The sequence below is a fragment of the Rhincodon typus genome, chromosome 12, assembly GCF_021869965.1.
Source record: "Rhincodon typus isolate 14 chromosome 12, sRhiTyp1.1, whole genome shotgun sequence".
Lineage (NCBI taxonomy): Eukaryota > Metazoa > Chordata > Chondrichthyes > Orectolobiformes > Rhincodontidae > Rhincodon > Rhincodon typus.
The window spans coordinates 57,731,826-57,752,038 of record NC_063343.1 but is presented as its reverse complement, the minus strand read 5'-3'; the positions used below and the strand labels follow the sequence as shown (position 1 = coordinate 57,752,038).

The window sequence follows — 20,213 nt, the reverse complement described above, 5'->3', positions numbered from 1 at the left end:
GCAACCTCGACCACCCAGCAGAACAAGAGCAGCAGATGCATGAGAATACTACCACCTTCAAATTCCCCTCCAAGCGATACGTAATGTTGACTTGGAACAATATTACTGTTCCTTTAGTGTTGCTGGGTCAAGATCTTAGAACACACTCCCTAACAGCATTGTGGGTTACCTACGCCAAATGGAGTACAGCACTTCAAAAAATTAGTTGACCACCTCGTGCTGAGGGCAGTTAGGCAAAGGCAATAAATGCTGTCCTAGCTAATAATATTTGTACCTGCCCGTAAGGGAATAAAATTTGTATGAACGCAGGCGGTTTTTGTTTAATGAATGTGGTTCAGAAAGGCATATCTGGGCATTGTACAAACATCTGGGATCATGTTGCCTCTTTGGGCAATAGTATAAGCTTATGAAAGTGAGTTGATTATTGCCTGATTTATTGCAGAGTCCGAGGAAGAAGTAGAGGAACCTGAAGAGCGTCAGCCATCACCAGAAGCTGTGCAAGATGATAGTGGAGTTTACTATGATCCAGCTGTGAGGTAATATTCTTTGTTTTTGCTTGATATTTTTCATTTTAATATCTTCATTTTAATATCTAGAAACTCACATTTAGTGGTTTTCCTATAAATGCTTTATGCTATATGCTTGAGTTTCCTGTTAAGACTTTTGCTGACTTTGCATTGTTTTCCCCTTGTGAAGAACCATTCTGTGTCTGCCTTTCAATATTTCAAAACCATCACTAATTTAAGACCCCTATTAGATCACCCCTCAGCTTTATTTTTCAAGTGAGAATAGATTCATCCAGCATAGTGACAGACCCTTCGGTCAAACACATGCATTCCGACCAATTTTCTCAAACTAAACTAGTCCCATTTGGCCTGTGCTCCTCTAATCGTTTCCTATTCATGTACCTCTCCAAGTGTCTTTTAAAAATGTTGTAAGTGAACTTGCATCTACCACTTCCTCTGACAGTTCATTCCACGTATGGAGCACTCTGTGGAAAAGTTGTTCCTCGGGTGCCTTTTTATGAATCTTTCTCTCTTCAAGATTATGCCCTCTAGCTTTGAACTCCCCAGTCCTAGGGAAAAGATTCATCTCATCTGTGCCCCTGATGATTTTAACAATCTCTATGCAGTCACCCCTCAACCTCGTACCCTCCAGTGGAAAAGACTTAGCTTATCCAGTCTCTCCTTATAACTCAAATCTTCCAGTCCCAGTGACATTCTTGTAAATCTTTCCTGCATCCTCTCCAATTATATTTCTGCCATTTCTTTATTGTTGCCTGTGGTATTATCCAGTCCATCCCTTAACATACCTATTACCCTTTAACCTTCCTTTTATTGATGTGTCTGTAAAAGATTTGTTTTTTTTGTTGATGATATATTTCATTGTTCCTCTTTGCCTTCCTGTTTAATAGCTACTAGATAGTTACTAGTTACAAGATTGAATTACAGCGTGTAGTTCGAACAATAGTACACCATAGGAATTGGTGTCTGAGTAGATGGATTGAATCATGATTGCTCTTAAAATTTAAATAATACAAATTAATGGCCTTTAGAACTCTAGCTGTTGGGACCATTTACTTGAAATTAATTTTGATGGATACTAACAGTATTTTGCAGTGTAGTTGATAATGAAACCACTTTCACTTGGTTAGACAATAATAGGGTTAGTCTAGATTTTTACATGTTTTCAGCGGTAGTGATAGTGCTGAAGTGATGTGCTGTTGGTGTACCTATGTTCTGCAGAGGGTTCTTAGTCTCTAATCTTTTTCACTCAGTACTTTTTTATTCAGTTGTGGGATGTGGGTGTCACTAGCTAGGCCAGCATTTATTGCCTGTCCTTAATTGCCCTTGAGAAGGTGGTATGAGCTGCTGTCTTGAACCCCCTGCCGTCCATGTGCTGTAGGTATACCCACAATGCCATTAGGGAGGACATTCAGGATTTTGATTGGGCAACACTGGAGGAACGGTGATATATTTCCAAGTCAGGATAGTCATTGACTTGGTCAGGAACTTGCGTGTGGTGGTATTATGTATATATGGTGTCTTTGTGCTTCTTGATTATGGTAGCTGTGGGTTTGAAAAGTGCTATCTGGGGTGTCATGGTGAATTTCTACACTGCATCTTGTAAATAGTACATGCTACTATGACAGAGTGGTGGTGGAGGAAGTGGGAAGGGTAAAGTATTCCACCATACTCCTGCCATGTGCATTATAGGTGGTGGACAGACTTTAAGCAGTAAGTTGAGTTACTCGCTGCAGGATTCCTAGTCTCTGACCTGCTCTTGTAGCAACAGTATATGGGTCGGCCCAGTTCACTTTTACATTTGTGCTTCCAAGGTATAGAAGTCTTGTAGCCAAGTGTTGGAAATTGGGTTAAGATAATTAGTGTTTTTTGACTGGTGTAGACGTGATGGGCCAAAGGGTCTCTTTCTCTGCTGTAGCCCTTTATGACTCTATGGTTATCCTGAACAGATTTCTTCTCATCTCACTGAAGCTAGCCTTTTTCAATCTTGATGGTCTACATTCAATTTCCTTCAGCTTCTCCATCACTATTCAAAACCTTATCATTATTGACTAAATACTCCCTACAGTACACTCGATCCACCTGAACTATATAAACTGCTAGTTATAGCAACATGCTACAGATGTCAGAAATTCCTCCCCCTTCCTTTCACTCCATTTCTTCATTATTTCAATTACTATTTAGGTAATTTAGGTCCCCACAGTCACTACTGGATAGGTTTTGCACGTCTATGATTTCCCTGAAGAAGTGTTCATTAATCGCTCACTATTTTAAGGCCTTTACAGTATTACAAATGTGACTGAGAAAGGCATAACTTTGTTCTTAGTCCTGTTTATTCCCCGTAGCATGCTCATTATCGAAAGGCATTAGGACGATTTTAGGGAAGACAAACATGCCTTGTTCATAATGAAACTGCATGTCCACCAGGCACTTCTTGACTGATGGTAGGAAATTAATGATGCTGATACTTGGATTGCTGGACAATAGTTAATTAATTGATTTATTTAATCTGGATACACTACCTCTTCTTTCACCATCCAAATACAGTAATGGATTGGAGGAACCTTTAGAAGAACACATTGTTGCATCAGAACCGGAACCAGAGCCACCTGTGGAGGAGGTAAAGCCTGAGCCTGTGTTGGAGGAGGAAGTTGCTGAGGACCCTGTAGTAAAATCTCCATCCCCACCACCTGCAGATCCAGCACCTGTTGTAGCTGAAGATTCCAGGGTATGAATATTTATCTTTGATTTGCTGTAGGTATTGTGATCTTAATTTTATGTATTCATGTATGGATGTGAGTGTCACTGGCTAGGCCGGCATTTATTGCCAATCTCTTAAGTACCCTGCAGAAGGTGGTGGTAAGTTTTTTTTTTTTTTTTTTAAACCATTGCAGTTATTGGGATGTAGGTTCATCCAGAGTGCTGTTAGGAAGGCAGTTTGAGTATTTTTCCCCAACCACAGTAGAATGCATAGCAATAAAGTTATGTTTCATGGTGTGTGCTTTGGAGGGGATCTTGCAGGCTTTGTTCCCCAGAATCTGCTGCCCTTGTCCTTCTATGTGGCAGATATCATGGATTTGGAAGCTGCAATTGAAGGAGCATTAGTGGGTTTCTTATGGTACACCTTGTGGATGGTGTAGTTTGCTGCAGTGTCAGTGGTAAAGGGAGTGCATATTGTTGGTGGTTGGGGTGCCTGTCAAGCAGGTTTTTTTTCCTGGTCAAGCTTATTGAGTGCTGTTGGAGTTACATTCATCCAGGCAAAAATAGACTGTTCCATTGCATTCCAGTTTGGGCCCACTGGATGGGAGCCAGGAGGTGTGTTTCTTGCTGCAGAATTCCCATCTTCTGACCTGTTTTAGGCATGCGATTTATGTGGCTGAACTAGTTCTAGTCAGTGGTAACCTTCACAGGATATTGATGTTGGGGGATTCCACGTTGTTAATGCCATTGACTCTCAGGGAGATGGTGAGATTCTGACGGAGTTGATCAGTGCCTGCCACTTGCATGGCATGAATGTTAGTTTGCCACCATTCAGCACAAGCTCAATGCTGCCTGGGTCTTACAGCTGGTAGCCAAGGCTGCATCAGTACCTGAGGAGTCATGAATGGTACTTAAAATTGTGCAATCATCAGCAAACATCCCCACGTCTGACCCTGTGAAGAAAGGGTTGTTGATGAAGCAGCTGAAAAGTTGTGCTGTGGACATTACCCAGTTGCACTCGGACAGTTTTGACTTGACACTGAGATGACTGATCTTCAAAAATCATAATCATTTTTCTTTTTGTGTTAGTATGTCTTGAAGCAGCAGAGGAGTTTTCCCCTGCTTTCCATTGACTCCGGTTCAGCTGGAGTACCTAGATGTCAAGTGAAGACACTCTCTTGACTTGCCTCTGGAGTTTGATTCTTTCATCTTTAGACCAAACTGTAATGAGTTAGAAGCCAAAGTACAGCCCACACTGAACACTAGCGAGTAGGTTGTTGCTGAATGTGTCACTAGGTAGAACTGTAGTTGACCCCATTATCACTTTGACTGAGAGCAGTCTGACGTAGCAGTGATTAGCCAAGTTATATCTGCTATCTGACTTGTAAATATATGACATAACAGAATTGTTTTCCACATTGATGGAACAGCTTAGCAAGGCATGACAAGTTCTGGAGCACATGTATTCAGAACTATTGCAGGATTGTTGTGAATTACTTTGTCATAAACAGTAATTCATCAGGCAAATAGATCCAATTGGTGATTTAATTGGGTCGTTGCACATTTGTGAAGGCCTTTGATATAGTCAGGCTCTATTATTGCAAGTCTTCCCTATTAAGTTGTGATAACATGGAGTAAACTAAATTGGTTGAAGATAGAAATCTGTTATGCTAGGGACCTCAGGAAGAGGTTAAGGTGGATTGTCCACTTGTCACCTTTAGTTAAAGACAGATGCAAATACTTCAACCTGGCCTTGTGCACTGGTGTGTTGACTTTCCCCATCACTGAGAATAGGGCTATCTGTGGAGCTGTCGTCTCCTACTCCTAGTTTAATTATCCTCCACTATTTGTGACTGGATGTTGGAGCTTAGATCTGACAGTTGAGATTCCGTAGCTCTGTGACCTGCTTTTGCTATTTGTCATGTCAGTAGTTTTGTGTTGTAACTTCACTAGATTGACACCTTTTTAGGTATGCCTGGTGCTGCTTTTGGTGTCCTGTCAACTCTGTTCATTGAACCTCTTTCAAACAGTGGTCTTTTAATGGGTTGCCCCCATCCTTGATCGTGAATTTATTGTTTATACATGGAGTCTAGTTATAACCAATTGAAAACCTGCTCACTTGCACGGAGTTATAACCGGTACAGAGTATTGAATAGTTTAATTTTTGGCCTGTTTCAGTTTCTGAAGATCCTGAGTAAAGTATGTTATTTATGACATTTTTGGCATTTATTGTAAACTGCTAATTGGTTCTTAGTTTCTGACGATCTTCACTGATTTTCTCTCCAGACGTTCTCCTGGGCTTCAGTAACCAGCAAGAACCTTCCCCCTAGTGGCATTGTCCCTACCACTGGAATTCCACCTCATGTTGTCAAAGCGCCAACGCCACAGGTAATGCATTAAATCATTAATGTTGGAGCTGCGGTCCAATTTATTAAATTCATTCCAATTTCCTTCTCCCATTACCTTTCCCAATGACTGCTAGAGGTGCAGCTCACTTGATGTCAGATGCTGTTTTCTTCTTTACCAAAACAGCTACTGATCATCTGCAAGTCCAATACCACCATCTGTTAACATGTGCTTGCTGAATAGTGATCAAGGACCCTGGGATATGTTTTCCTCCTTGCTAAATGCACAGCCACTGGAGTTGATTGTGTACCTCCAGCTAATTGCCACCTAATCCTGACCAATGAATCAGTACCTCTCCATGTAGTGCACCACTTGGAGGAAGCACTGACCTTGGCAAGGCCACTGAATGGATTCTCAATGAGAAACTTCAATGCCTGTTGCCAAGAATGGCTAAGCAGGATCACTACTGACCAAGCTGGCTGAATCCTTAAGTGTGTAGTTATTTGATGTTGAGGCTTCCTCCATCTTGTTCTTTGGCATTGACACTGCGCTAAATGAGACAGACTTCAAACAGATTGAGCAAACCAAAACTGGGCAACCATGACATGATGTGGGCCATCAGAATTTGATTAAACCACAGTCTGTAACCTCCCAGCCTGGCATACGTCCACTCTACTATTAGCATCAGACTGGGAGACCATCCCCTGGTGCAATGAAGAGTGCAGGAGGGTGTGCCAGAAGCAGCAGCATGCATACCTTAAAAATGAAATGTTAACCTGGTGAAGCTGCATTTTCAATGTTGGTCGAGGCTCTAAGCTTCAGAGGTGTCTATCTTGAACCAATTTGATTCACTCCGCATGACATCAAGAAGTGATTGCACGCACTGGATACTCCATACGTTAGGCTCTGACAACATGAAATAGTAATATGATCTGTGCTCCAGAACTAGCTGCGTCCTAGTCCAGCTATTAAAGTACAGTTACAGCACTGGCATATACCTAACAATGTGGACATTTGCCCAGCTGTATCAAGTGCACAAAAAGCAGGGCGAACCAACTCTGCCGATTGCTGTCCTATTAGTCTGCTCTTGATCATCAACCAAATAATGGCAGAGGACATTGTTGGAGCTATCAAGTTGCACTTGCAAAGGAATAAACTGCTAACTGGCGCTCGGTTTGGGTTCTATCGTGGATCCACTGCTCATTACGGCCTTGGTCCAAACGTGAACAGAAAGCTGAACTCGAGGCGATGCAAGAGTGACTACCTTTAATGTCAAGGCAACATTTGACTGCATAAGGCATCAAGGAGCCTGAGCAAAACTGAAGTCAATGAGACTCTTGACTTGGAGTCATACCTAGTGCAAAAGGAGTTGGTTATGGTTTTTGGGGTCATTGTAGGGGTTCCTCAGGGTAGGGTCATAGGCAGAGCTATCAACAGCTGCTTCATCGGTAATCTTCTGTCCATAAAATCGAAAGTTAGGATGTTTGCTGATTGCTGAATATTGCACAACATTTGTGACTCTTCAGGTACTGGTACAGCTTGTGCCCGTGTGCAGCAAGACCTGGACTGTACCCAGACTTGGGCCGACATCCAGATGCCAGGCAATTAACCATCTCTATCAAGAGAATCGCACCATCAGCCTTTGGCATTTAAATGGATGACCATCACTGGATCTTCCAAATATCAACATACTGCAAAGGTTACCATTGACCAGAAGTTGAGCTGGATCAGCCAGTTCATATGAAAAATATGGCTACAAGAATAAAGCAGATGCTTTGAATTCTTTGAATATGTAGCCTCCAGTGTCCACTACCTTTTCACCCTTTAGAGATAGGAACCAGTGAGCATTTAAAACACCGTAGCTTGCAAAATATGGGCCAGGTGCTGGAATCCCAGTTACTATAGTGCAGAGGGAGGCTGTTAGGCCCATCATGTCTGTGTCATCTGCAGTGCTCGTATCCTGGGATAGGGAATTGGGGGGGAAAAGTCAGAATAGAATAAATAGATGCTTGATGATTGGCATAGACATGATGGAGCAAATGGCCTTTTTCTGCACTGATTAAAAAAACACAACAAAATCATGTGGTGAAATATTTAGCTATAAGGAGAGGTTTGTTTTCAGTTGAGCATCAAAGGATGAGGGGCGACTTGATAGAAATTTTAAAAATGGAAGGGTATGAATAGTCGGAGTTTCTCTCCCAATGTAGAAATGTCAATTACTAAATGACATAGGCTTAACATTAACGTTAGGGGTAAATTAAAAGAACATGAGTTTTTTAAACCGTGGGTAATGTTTGTTTGAAATGTGCTGCCAGCGGGAGTCGGGGAGACAGATACGATAGTAACGTTTAAGAGGTATCTTGACAGATATATGAATAGGCAGGGAATAGAGGGATACCCGACTGCATAGAGGTAAAACGTTTTTAGCTTAGAAAGCCATCATGTGTGGTGCAGTCTTGGTGGGCCAAAGAACCTGGTCCTAGTGCTGTACTGTTCTTTGTTTCACACCCTGTTGCATTGGTTTCAAATACTGAATCCTCGACATGTAACCTTGCATTTGCAGCATTTTTGTGAATTTTATTGCTTGGATTTTTCTTGAAATCTGAGCAGAGTTCTTTTTGCTTATTTATAGCCCCGACCAGAGACAAAACCAGAAATACAGATTCCACCACCAAGGCCTCGTGATCAGCGCATTAGGGAACGGCAGGGTGTGCCACCTCGGGGCCCCAGACCAGGTAACGTGCTGTTATGCAAGAAATTATGGTGGCAGTACTGTTTTTAGCAGTAGTTGGATACCTGCCACTTACTGTATAAGCATGTATGGCAGACATACAACTGTATGACAGGTAGTTAGAAAATAAACATGAGCATACCGGCTTGAACTTCTTGCGTGGATGTAAATTTACAGGAGTATTTGTAGAAGAGTACACACAGACCAGTTCTCATGTTCAATTTCACAATGCTAGGTGGATTGACGAAGAACTGATTCAGCAACTCAAGGCATGGGTGTTATGAGATGCTATGGGCTGTCAATTGCAGCAGAATTATGCAGCGCCACAATCTATCAATTTATGGTTAAGACTGAACAATAAATTTATTTTACACAAAACGATTATGCTAAATTTCATTTCACAGTAAATCTTGTTCTTAAGATGAAATTGAAACACTGACCTTTTGTTTGTTACCGCAGTCTTTAAGGACAGATTATGTTTATGCTCAAATTTTATTTTATTATACTAAATTGGAGATTCAGAATTGTTGTTTTTGGAACCATAGCTCCTTTTATCCTGGCTGTAAAACATTAAAATTTTTCTTTAAGTTGAGGCATATGATGTCTTATTAGTGATTTGGTAATGGAAACAGAGCCTTTGAGGAGGTGACCTTTCAACTAAACTCAAAATACAGCAGTTAAAGTAGGTTGGCATCTGGAAAGATTACCTGTACTGTGCATTTTGAGTGACTGGTGCCATCTTAATGATTTAGCTGTGAATGGTTTCGTGTTAATTTTCATGAGCGCTGTAAACATTTGATCTTGGCCTGAAGGCACGTGAACTACAGTTTTATCTTTTAATAGCATGAACATTCACATTCCAAACAGCCACGTCATGACTAAGCGTTCCTCTGTTATCACCATCCAGTCAGTTAGCAAGTTTTGCTTCTGTGAGGGAATAGTAGAGGAACGTGTTGGGGGTAGTACCAGGTGTTTGACAGGTTTGTATCAACTCTGAATCTACACTAAATGACTTAAAAGATGCTAAAAAGAAAAAGCACCAGGCTGTAAACAGATAAGTATTATATAATCAGCACACCACCTCAATGGTTTACTGCAAATTAAGGAAATTTGTGAAAGGAGGTAGCTCCATCACCATAATGCTCAATGGTGATGAAGCGCACTGTGTGAGGGCAAACAACTTAGGCTGAATTATTTTCATCAATCTTTGACTAAATGTCTGCAGAGGGTAATCCTTTGTGATTCTGCTGGGCTCCTGATCGCTAGTCATGCCAGTTTTCAGCCTTTAACTTGTAATCAACAGTGTTATTTTATGTCTGAGTGTACTGGTCACGGCCAAAGTTACTGATTATTCTAACTACAGTGCTGAAGATTACTGCTTCCGAACTCTTTGTTAAACTGATCCAGCACAACTGTGACACTGGCATATACTGGTGATATGCTGGATTGCCTGTGTATATCCTATACAGAAAGTATAACAAATGAATGACCAATTGCCCGACTCCTATTCATCAACATAGTGATGGAAGGAGTCATCTATAGTGCTGTCAGGAGGACTTGGTGTGTGCTTGTTGATAACACGATTTACTGATGCTCAGTTTGTGTACTGCCACAACCACTGGCTGCTGAGCCTGTTAAAGCTGCTGTCCAATCATAGGATTTTTTTTTAAACATGCACACCAGAAATCAAGTGAAATGTTTTGACCAGGGTGGGAGTTCTAAAGTTTTGAGCTACTAACACCACTAAAGGATATATTTCCAAGCCAGACTAGTGAGTGGCTTGGAAGGAAAATTTCAGGTGGTGATGTTCCCTTGTATTTGCAACTCTTCTACCTTCTACATGGCAGGATGAACATGGGTTTGGAAAGTGCTGTCTAAGGAGCTGTGGCAAATTTCTGCAACATATCTTACAAATGATATACATTACTGTGAGTGGTAGTACGGGAAGTGGATGTGCCAGTCAAGTAGCTTTGTCCTCCAAGGTGTCAAACCTTGTGTGTTGGAGCTGCAGGCAAGTGGCAAGTATCCCATCACATTCTTGACTTGTAAATAGTGGGGAGGCTTTGGGGAGACAGTGAGTTACTGAAGAATTTGTTGCCTCTGACCTGCTGTTGTAGCCACAGTGTTTAAGTGGCTAGTCCAGTTCAGTTTCTGGTCACTGGTAATCCCCAGGACGTTTATACAGGGGGGAATTCAGTGAAGGTAATGCCATCACTGAATGTGGTTAGATTATGGCTGATGTTCTATCCCTACGCTATAGTCCCCTCTTTCCATTCCCCTTGACATCTTTTTCAGGTTCTAGACACCTATCTATCTTCAAAAAGATTTTGTTTATTGGCCTCCACAGCCTCTAAGTAGAGAATTCCACAGGTTTGCCATCCACTGAAGAAATTCCCCTCCCACCAACTGAGTCTAAAATGGCCTACTGCATACCCTGAGATTGCGATCCCTTGTTAGAGTTCCCCTGTTCAGCCCTGTCAGATGTTCTATGCGTTTGAATGAGATCCCTTCTCGTTCAGTTAAACTTGAGTTAGTACAGGGTCTGTAGACTCAATCTACCTAGTTCTGTGATGTCAGCAAACTTCTGCCATAAAAAGGAGCTGAACCCTACCTTGACGTTCAATGGAATTAGCATTTCTTGAGTCATCTCTCAAATCTGTGATTTACTGTTGACCAGAATTTCAGCTCTGCCAGCTACAGCAGATCAGATTCTGGGTGTTCTTTAATGGGTCCCTCACATCTAATGCCATCAAAAGCAAGAACTGAACAGAATTTGGTCCGTTTTCTTGGATAGGTGCAGTTGCAGTCATAGTTAAGAGGTTGGACACTACCCTGGCAAAAGCAGTATGCTTCACTAATGCCTATTCTGTTAACCTAAATGTTAATTACCTTGCATCCACATGCTGCAAGATGCATAGTGGCAACCTCCTCTATCTATATAAAGGGCAACAGCTAAATGGAAATATTACTTTAAACTTGGTCTCCAGACAGACCCAGTTGAGTTCCTTCTTCACCCCTAGTGGGTTGTAAGATGAAATTTTTGGGTTGCGATATTTGGAGCAGCAGTGTCCACTTATGGGCATAGACTGATTTTTGAGAGGCTCCTTCAAAAGCTGAATGTTTTATGGGTGTGGCCTAATGGATTGGTGCTGTTGTAAAAAGGAAAACAATAGCTTTATTTTTGAGAAATTCCCTCAGTGTGCAACATCTAGTTTCCCCACATTCCCAGTCAAAGCTTTACCTCAAAAAAAAACTGACCCTCTCTTCCCCAGCCTTTTACAGTATCTGAGCCCACTCCAGCTACTACTCAGCAGCTCCCACAGTGCTCCCCCACAATTTTAACTTTGGGCTGAAGAGAAGTCTGAAGCATTAAAGTGAGTCATGTGTGGAAAAAGGTTTGGTAAGTGCAGTCCTACACCTTGAGAATTGATTACAATAATAAATCAAAAAGCTGTAGGATTTCTACTTGCCATGTGCGTATTGCACAATACTGACTGACTTGAATCCAGAGTGTTTAGGAACAAGTAGAAGGATCCATGGATAGACTGTACAGCTTGTTGTAGCTGCCTGGGGATTCCTTCCTGTTTGGGCCTACAAGATATGCCTCCGGGCTGTTGTACAAGTTGAAGATCAGAATTCCCTAGGTTTATGACTTCAGTCTGAATTGTTCTGAAATGATTATCTTGAGGCAGTTTTTAAAATAAAATTTTGTCATTTATTACAGAAGTATACACTTTTTAACAGTGGGGAATAGGTAAAGGAATAAAGAAGTAGCTGAGTTGTAAGTGTTGGCAGAGTTGATCAGAGAGATAACAGTTGAGTTTTTCCCCAAAGAGTTTTAGCTAGTTGTTTGGGGGTGTTCTGTATTTGTGTGGAAAAACAAGGCCTTGGATAATCTGAAATAAACCACTGTTCGGTAAAGTATTGTTGGAGTTGGTTCAAAAGCAAACAATTATATGTTATATTTTCCTAGTTGGTTATATGTAGATAGTGCATTTTATCATTTCAGATCTTAGTTTGGTGAAGTGGACTTTGTTCACAGACCTTTCTATATGAGAGAAATGCAAGCAGATTGTACAGGTTTGCAATCTTCATCAGATATTTGTAGGAGCTTTAAGAACATGCTGATCACTACTTTTTGATTTAAATGCTTTTGAACTTGGTGTTCAAGGATATGCTAGAGGATCTTGAAAGTAGGTTTCTTTGTTTCAGGTCGGAGTGAAAATGAACCAGGGGATACGGAAACACGACGCACAATCCGATACCCAGACAGTCATCAGTTATTTGTCGGGAACCTGCCTCATGATATTGATGAAACGGAGCTGAAAGAATTTTTCACAGGTCTGTTGAATCCATTTTATTCTAGTTTACCGCAATGTGTTCAGAAGTATGACTTGCTAAAAATCTCCCCTTTTTTAGCCTTTTTGTAATGTGTACAATGTTGTATTCAGAGCATTCACATTAGATTGCATTCTTCAATAATGGTGCGTGAATTCATTTTTCCTAGTTTTGAGTTTCCTTTAGATACACTATTACTAAGTTATATTGTGCCACTCACCTTAATTCTGTACTTAGTTGGCTGTTCTTCAAATGTAAATTTAGTCATTGCTACCCAGCTACTTGTAAGGACATTGTATTGAGGCTGATCCTGGCCTTATCAGACTTTTCAGGATCCGAGTATGCAGGGCACCCATCACTGCAGCTGGGAGATAGCAAGCACTGCACGTGCTGGAGTCAGGTAACAGTGTGGAGCTGGAGGAACACAGCAGGCCAGGCAGCATCAGAGGAGCAGGAAAGTTGATTTTTTTTTTAAATTTTCCGGGTTGGGACCCTTCTGAAGAAGGGTCCCGAACTGAAACATCAACTTTCCTGCTCCTCTGCTGCCTGGCCTGCTGTGTTCCTCCAGCTTCACAATGTGTTATCACTGCAACTGTTGTACTAACTGAGATTAACTAAAACGACATATACTGAAGGCAGTATCTGGAGCCTTCTAGTCCATTTGGTTTAACACAATATGCTTGAGTCCAATGACTCCTGAGTAATGAGTGTTGACTGTTTGGTATGTGGTGCATTACTGTAAGGCCACCAATGAAACCACTTTATAGAGAGCTCTTATGATTTTTGTTTTCCTAAAGAAATCAAAGTGGATTTGAATCACTTTGAAACTTTAACTTTGCCTGTCTTTCCACAGATGCTTCCAGACCTGCCGAGTTTCTCCAGCACTTTGTTTTTGTTTAAATTCCAGCATTCATAAGATTTTGCTTTTATTTGCTTCAGTTTTTATTATTTCTTAAATTATTGTCTGGGCACTGTTAGCCTCTTTGGAAATATGTGCTTGTGCTCTTCTGTACATTATGCAAGAGTTACAAAATAAGAAGCATGCATTTTAGAACTGATTGAATCGGGGAAAAATCCATGTTCATTATGCTATAGTTTGATAAGTGTTGATTTTGTATGTGACTACTTCAGGTATAAAATTGTTCATTGCTGATATTTAAAGTGTAGGTTATCAGTACTAACCTCAGGGAAGCTTATGGAAAAAAAAAATCGGTCTCTAATTCTTAAATAGTGGTAAAATATACATTTGATTGAGATATGCCTGGGATGGTAGGATTGCCATGTGATAGTGTGTCAACGAGGCCTGCATTCATTGACATTTAGAGGAATGAGAGGTGATCTTATTGAGCCAAATCAATAAAGGATGACAGGGCTGGACAGACTGGATGCAAGTCAGGGATTGTTCTCTTTTGAGTTGTCTAGCACAAGGGCCAGACATTTCGGACAGTTGAGGAAAAATGTCTTCATTCACAGGGTGGTGAACCTGTGGAATTCTATACCTGAAGGTGTGGAGGTCAAGTCACTGAATATACTTAAGAAAGAAATAGACACCTAAAGGTGTCAATGGGTATGGGGTGATAGCAGGAGTATGGCATTAGGTTAGAGGATCAGCTGTGATTGTATTGAATGGGAGAACAGGCTGGATGAGCTGAAAAGCCTACTCCTGTTGTTTTCTGTTTTCATGAGTCTTGGAAAATAAATTTCTGAAGGGGATAGCTTCACTATTATTTTTGTTGTTTTAACTTTACATTGTTTAGAATTTCAACAAAAAAACTTGTTTACATCTAAAGGAACAAAATAGTAATATTTTTGCACTACAAACTTGTTTTTGAGTGATTCTACCATCTTTAAACTGTAATACTTCCTGCATTTAGGTTGTTTCCCATGAAACAAAACATCTTGATAGAATGTGCAGAACAAAATGCTCTGCAGACAGTTTAAAGCTGAAGTCTGTTTGTTCAAGGCTGTAAACAGTTGCTTGGAGAAATCTAATTGTTAATTTTCACCACCTACGGGGAGTGTAGGACATCAGCTAGTTGGAAATGCACTTGCTGAATTCTGACATGCATAAGAGAGTACAAACTGTATTGGGCATCAGTAGCATAATTCCCTGTCTCTTGCAGGATACGGCAATGTGGTGGAACTTCGCATTAACACCAAGAGTAGTGGTGGAAAGCTGCCCAACTTTGGATTTGTGGTTTTTGATGATCCAGAGCCGGTTCAGAAGATCCTGAGCAGCAAGGTAATGTATAATAGAGAACACTGTTTTTTGTTCTCGGGAAGGAAAGCCGTTTGTTCATTCTATTTATTTTTTCATATCTTTATGATTGATGTGGCTTGAGGTGTTTCTTCCCTCAATATGCTACTAGTACACAGTTTTTAAATTTTTTAATTATCGTTCCTCATGAAATATTAGATATAATTGAGGGGAACATCTCCCATTATGATAAGTTAAGACTTTGATTTCAGAATGGGAATATAACTTTGCTTATTAAAACCCAGAAAATCTGGTTTTAATTTCTAAGAAATTGATTAGAAAGTACATGGTTATTCTGAAACCTATGTCTACACTGCTGCACTGAGTTGGATTGAAGATTCAGTATTTCGTGGTTGAATAAGAATGTGTGTTTTTTTTTTTGTTTAAATTCAAGAGCTAAATATGTACAAAAGGGACTGTGAAGCATTTTTCTCAAATCTACTTCTTTGCCCTCTCCTTCCCTACAGCCCATTAAGTTCAGAGGAGAGCTCCGACTAAATGTGGAGGAGAAGAAAACACGGCCTATTCGTGAAGGTGAGCGTAGGGGCGATGACCGCCGAGAAAATAGACCAAGAGGACCTGGTGGACCCCGTGGTGGGCTTGGCGGTGGAATGATGCGTGATCGGGAGGGCCGGGGTGGTCTGTCCAGAGGAGGACTTACGCAGAAGCCAGGACCAGGAGCTGGAAGAGGAGGTGGACAAGGAGAGCCTCGGTTCTCGGGGCCACGCCACTGAAAGTACCCTCACTGGCTATTGGTGTGAGCTGATGGTACAGATGTTCTCTCTCATGCTCTTGTGATTCAGCTTTGTTTTTGGAATGTGATTTCGACCTGTACAGATTATCATTTTTTCAGTACAGAAAATGGCCTTTTCTTTTGTTCTCGACTTGTGTAGTAGTCGTCGTCCCACGAAACATCCTGTCTGAAATGTTTATTTGTTTAAGGAAAACGGATTTTAAAACCAGAATCTTGATTTGAAGACAGATTCTGACTCCAATGGATTGGGGTGACTAACAGCTATGAACTGGATTTTAGTACCTGCTGCCTCCCAGCTGCTCCAGGAACGTGTTGACCCTTGAAATTTGGTGCAGATTTTTTAAATTGGAAACCAGGTTGCTTTTTGTTTTGCACAGACATCCATCTTTGGAAAAACTTGTAATGTAGCACTCGGCAATTTTTAAAGCACTCTGTCTACTTGGCACAGTGTTCCCCTATTCGATATGGGGAACACAGTGCTATCTGTATTTGGAACGGAACCTGTGTGATCACTAAATGGTTGATGATAAGCTGCAATGCTGTAAACTGGAGCAAGTTATCAGTTCCTGTGCAGAACTGCTGTGCTATTAAGATCAGGAGTGGACTAATACAATAGATGTAAGTCTTCAACTTTTTTCTTTTAATTTTTTTTGTTTTTATCATTGGAAGAATCTCTTTTACTGTGGGACTTTTTAAAAACATTCAACTCTGGCATACTTGACATCAAGACACGTTTCCTCTGGAATTGTGAATTTTTTTTAAACTGTAAATTGAAAACTTTTCTGGTTTAGTTTGTATTGTAAAGCGTATGGTTGTGCCTTCTATTTATCTCTCATTCCAATCTTGGCAAAGTTGTACAAATAAATGTAGATTGCTTTATTCAATATGCACGACTTTGTGGTGTTTGTTCAGGGAAGAAGGCCATTTGGGGTGGGTGTTTGAGTAAAATTGTACTGAAAATACTTAATGGTTAAATTTTATTTTAAGTAGTCTTAAACTGGGCTACATTGGTTCATAATTCAGTTCAGGTACATGTTATGTGCAGTCTGGAGTTCCTTACAACCTTAAAGCTTAAATGGTTTGCATTTAAAACGCAACTGTTACAAAATAAACCTAGTTTACGAATGTTATTTAGTTAAAAACACTGGAATAGCAAGCACAGGTGATCTACATGAAACACAAGTTATGTAGCAACATTTAGCTCTCGGATATGTTGATTTGGCAGATTTTCATTATTGTTATTTCTTACAGAACAATTATGGCTGATGAGCAACGTGCATGGGTTGTGGCTCATCCATTTTTTTATTTGTAGGAGCTTACTCCACACATGCATTGTATGTTGTTTTTGTTTCATTTGCTAGCGAAGCAATGTCTGTTCGCTTCTTTTAATAAAATGGAATCTATACCATTTTTTCAACTGGAGTTTCAGCTGAGTTTGCTTTTAGAATATGAAACGTTCATTGCGAATTAGTTATACTTGGCAGTTTTCAATTTGTTGAGCATGAATTGGTCTGCTGAATTTACTTCTGTTAAAAACATTGTATTTCATTTTTAATGTACCATTTGTTATAGTGCCAGGATCACAAATGTTGAAGACTTCTTTTGTGGTACTTTAATCTATGTTTCCTAATTGAGGTAGCCAGAAACAAGAATCAAAATAGAACAGAAGCTAACTGACAAGTTACTTCCTTCACCTAAAGTGGTTTTCAGTGTTTTGTAATAGAGATAATAAGGATTACTCAAATGTTTCAGACTTACTTTAAAATAATGGCATTTGGGGTGCAAACATCTCAAACTGAAAGGTGCTTTGGAATTTAAAATTTGAGGGATTCTTGATGTGATTTGTAGGGGGGATATATTTTCTCATGGATTAGAGAGTTGTAAAGTGCAGAACTTAAAATCAGTCTAAAAAAGAGGGGAGATGATTTACTTGAGGGTTATTAGGACATGGAATGCTCAACCAGAATTAAGTGGCAAATGATAAAATCTGTAATAGATTCCATAAGGGATAATGTATAAATATTTGGCAGCCCTTTTTAAATGTAACCAGATAAGAGCAGAGGAATTGTAATGGATAGAAACTGTTTTAGAGCCACCACATGCATGCTAGATTACCAGATGATCTCCCAGTGGTGTAAAGTTCTGTGTTGAGCGAATGTAGATTCCTATATAACTATACAAATAAAATTTAGATTTGAGTCTACTGATGACTCTTTGTAATACTAGCGGGTGATTGAAAATGTGAGCCAGAAAACAGTGTAGAATATAGTTTCTTACCTAGTCCTTTAAGTGAACCTGTAAAAGGTGGGACAATAATAGGTGCTTTTGGTTGCAAAGAATAGAAAAGTTGGAGAAAAGCTTGACAAATTCTCAAATGACCTTTAAGCACAGCCAGTCCTGCATGATCCTATGGACATTGAGTTTATTGTTTGACTTTTTCACCTCCAGAGCCAAAGAATTTGTCCGTACTTGTAGATAGCAAGTTGTATGTTGGAATCCTCTTTGCCACCTACATCTATTGTCACTTCATGTATACCTTCACCTGTTCATGTTTGCTGAAAAACAATTGCTTCACTTTGAAAGTATCAACTAATGACCAAATATCTCTCCAGTTTAATTTTGATCTTCCAGTTTAGATGGTTAATTTCTTCAGTTGAAAACAAATAAAATTTTAGTTATAAGTGTAGCTAGGGCAGGAGAGTCAACTATTCTGAAATCCAGTGACTATTTCAGTATCAAATTATGTACCATTTAGTGTAATTCTATATGTGCTGCAAAATTGAGTTACATGTACAATTCCCATTTGAAGTTGAACGCAGATTTTGCCATCACGATCTATGTTAAAGGATCATTTATAAATTTTGATAGACTTCCCTGCATGTAATGTAATGGTGTGCAGGTGGGTAGTAGCAGTTGACCAAAATGAGAATTATCAAAATGTGAAAGTTTCAGAAATATAGTAGCAAATTGGATACATTCCATTTGGGTTTTTCCATATAAGCAAACTAATGTCAGCTAGATGTTGCAGTGTTCAGTGCACTATAAGCCTGAAAATGGAGTCTGAAGGACCTTTTTGAGTTAAAATGAGTGAAAAATGGGAAAATATTGATGATGAATCTTCCATTTTTGACAGTCTGTCTCAAGATGGTTCAGTGGTTAGCACTGCAGCCTCTGCCGGGGAACTGAGATGGATTCCAGCCTTTGGTGACTGTGGCGTTTGCACAGTCTCAGTGTCAGTGTGGGTTTCCGTCATGTGCTCCCACAGTCCAAACTTGTGCAGATCCAAGTGGATTAGCCATGTAAATTGCCCCATAGTGTCCAGGAAAATATCCAGGCAAGGTGAATTAGCTATGGTAAATGCAGGGTTATGGGGCTGGGTCTGTGCAGACTCTATGTTCTGAATGGCCTCTTTCTGTACTGTATGGATTGTGTTTCTGTTTGTCAGCTAAATGCTATTGAGCATTGCTGTTAGTGTGACTGATTTGGCAACATGAGGAAAAAGTTATATTTCTTGGTTGTTAGAGGCAACTGTCACAATGTGATTGTGAGGTAACCACTATGTGCTTGCTAGATGTAGATTCCTTACCATGAGATTTTCTGCCATGTGTGATGGAATATGCCCAATTATTTAATACTGTTTATGATTTTGTTATTGTTTTGTCTTTTGTCTAAATGTTTGATCAAAGCAAGAAATCAAACTGCTTAAAAAATATATTGATCTGGGCTCACCTGTCACTAAGTGTACTACACTTGTACAAGTATAAATACAGCTGCCAATGCAAGTTTGTAATTAATGCAAAGCAATATTGGGATCTTTGCCTGAAGTATGGAGTATTAGCTCAAGGATGTGGAAAGAATTCAATACATGAAAGTTTAAGAAGGCTGGAGAGGAGAAGATTGTAGATAATCTGAAATCTGCTCAGTAGGCTGCAAGGACAAGCTGAACAAACCAAGATTAATAAGTGCATGAATGATCAATTTGGGCAATATGGATAGGATCGTGCTTTGTCATTTGGGAAGTTGTTGATAAATTTGCCAAGTTTGATAGCCCATAAGGAAACCTACAGCTGGGTGGAATGATCTACATCCTGCCAAAGGATGCCTGAAGGTGAGGAAAGTAAAATTTACATTTAGAGTTGGACCAGTGACGGGTGTGCATTGAATTTCAACGGTGGATGATAACCTGATGTGACTGGCTCAGTTATTACAGGCAATCATCAAATTGAGCTTCCTCAGTTAACTGAAAGATGCAAACACATTGACACAGAAAATTTAAAAAATTATAGTATTTCATTTATGTTAATGCTAATGGCAATAGTTATACTGAAGAAAAACTTTCCCCCCTGCCCGTCCCCATAGTTGAAGTTGGTAAAGTATATTGCATTCATCCAGAAGCATTCTCTTATTTTCATAGTATTGATAGTGCCAAGGATACAGTGTGAGACGTAACACCTATGATAACATTATCTTGTAAAGATCAGCCAGGGGCTGATTTGTTTCCCTTCTAAGTTAGCAGTAATAATTCTTAATACTAATAATTTAGTAGGTGTACACTGGGGGAAA

General features: G+C 40.0%; 1 protein-coding gene across 5 annotated transcripts in view; it reads left to right on the top strand.

Moving 5' to 3' along the window:
* g3bp1 (GTPase activating protein (SH3 domain) binding protein 1) overlaps positions 1 to 16,534 on the top strand; it is a 30,864-nt gene extending 14,330 nt beyond the window's left edge. For all 5 annotated transcript variants that reach the window (XM_020512504.2, XM_020512503.2, XM_020512502.2 and 2 more), the window contains exons 6-12: positions 443 to 536; positions 3,072 to 3,252; positions 5,511 to 5,612; positions 8,203 to 8,305; positions 12,514 to 12,642; positions 14,763 to 14,881; positions 15,364 to 16,534. In XM_020512504.2, coding sequence (XP_020368093.1) covers positions 443 to 536; positions 3,072 to 3,252; positions 5,511 to 5,612; positions 8,203 to 8,305; positions 12,514 to 12,642; positions 14,763 to 14,881; positions 15,364 to 15,630 — 995 coding nt within the window. In that variant the 3' untranslated portion in view covers positions 15,631 to 16,534. The remainder of the gene's footprint in view (positions 1 to 442; positions 537 to 3,071; positions 3,253 to 5,510; positions 5,613 to 8,202; positions 8,306 to 12,513; positions 12,643 to 14,762; positions 14,882 to 15,363) is intronic.
* Positions 16,535 to 20,213: the final 3,679 nt, after the last annotated feature.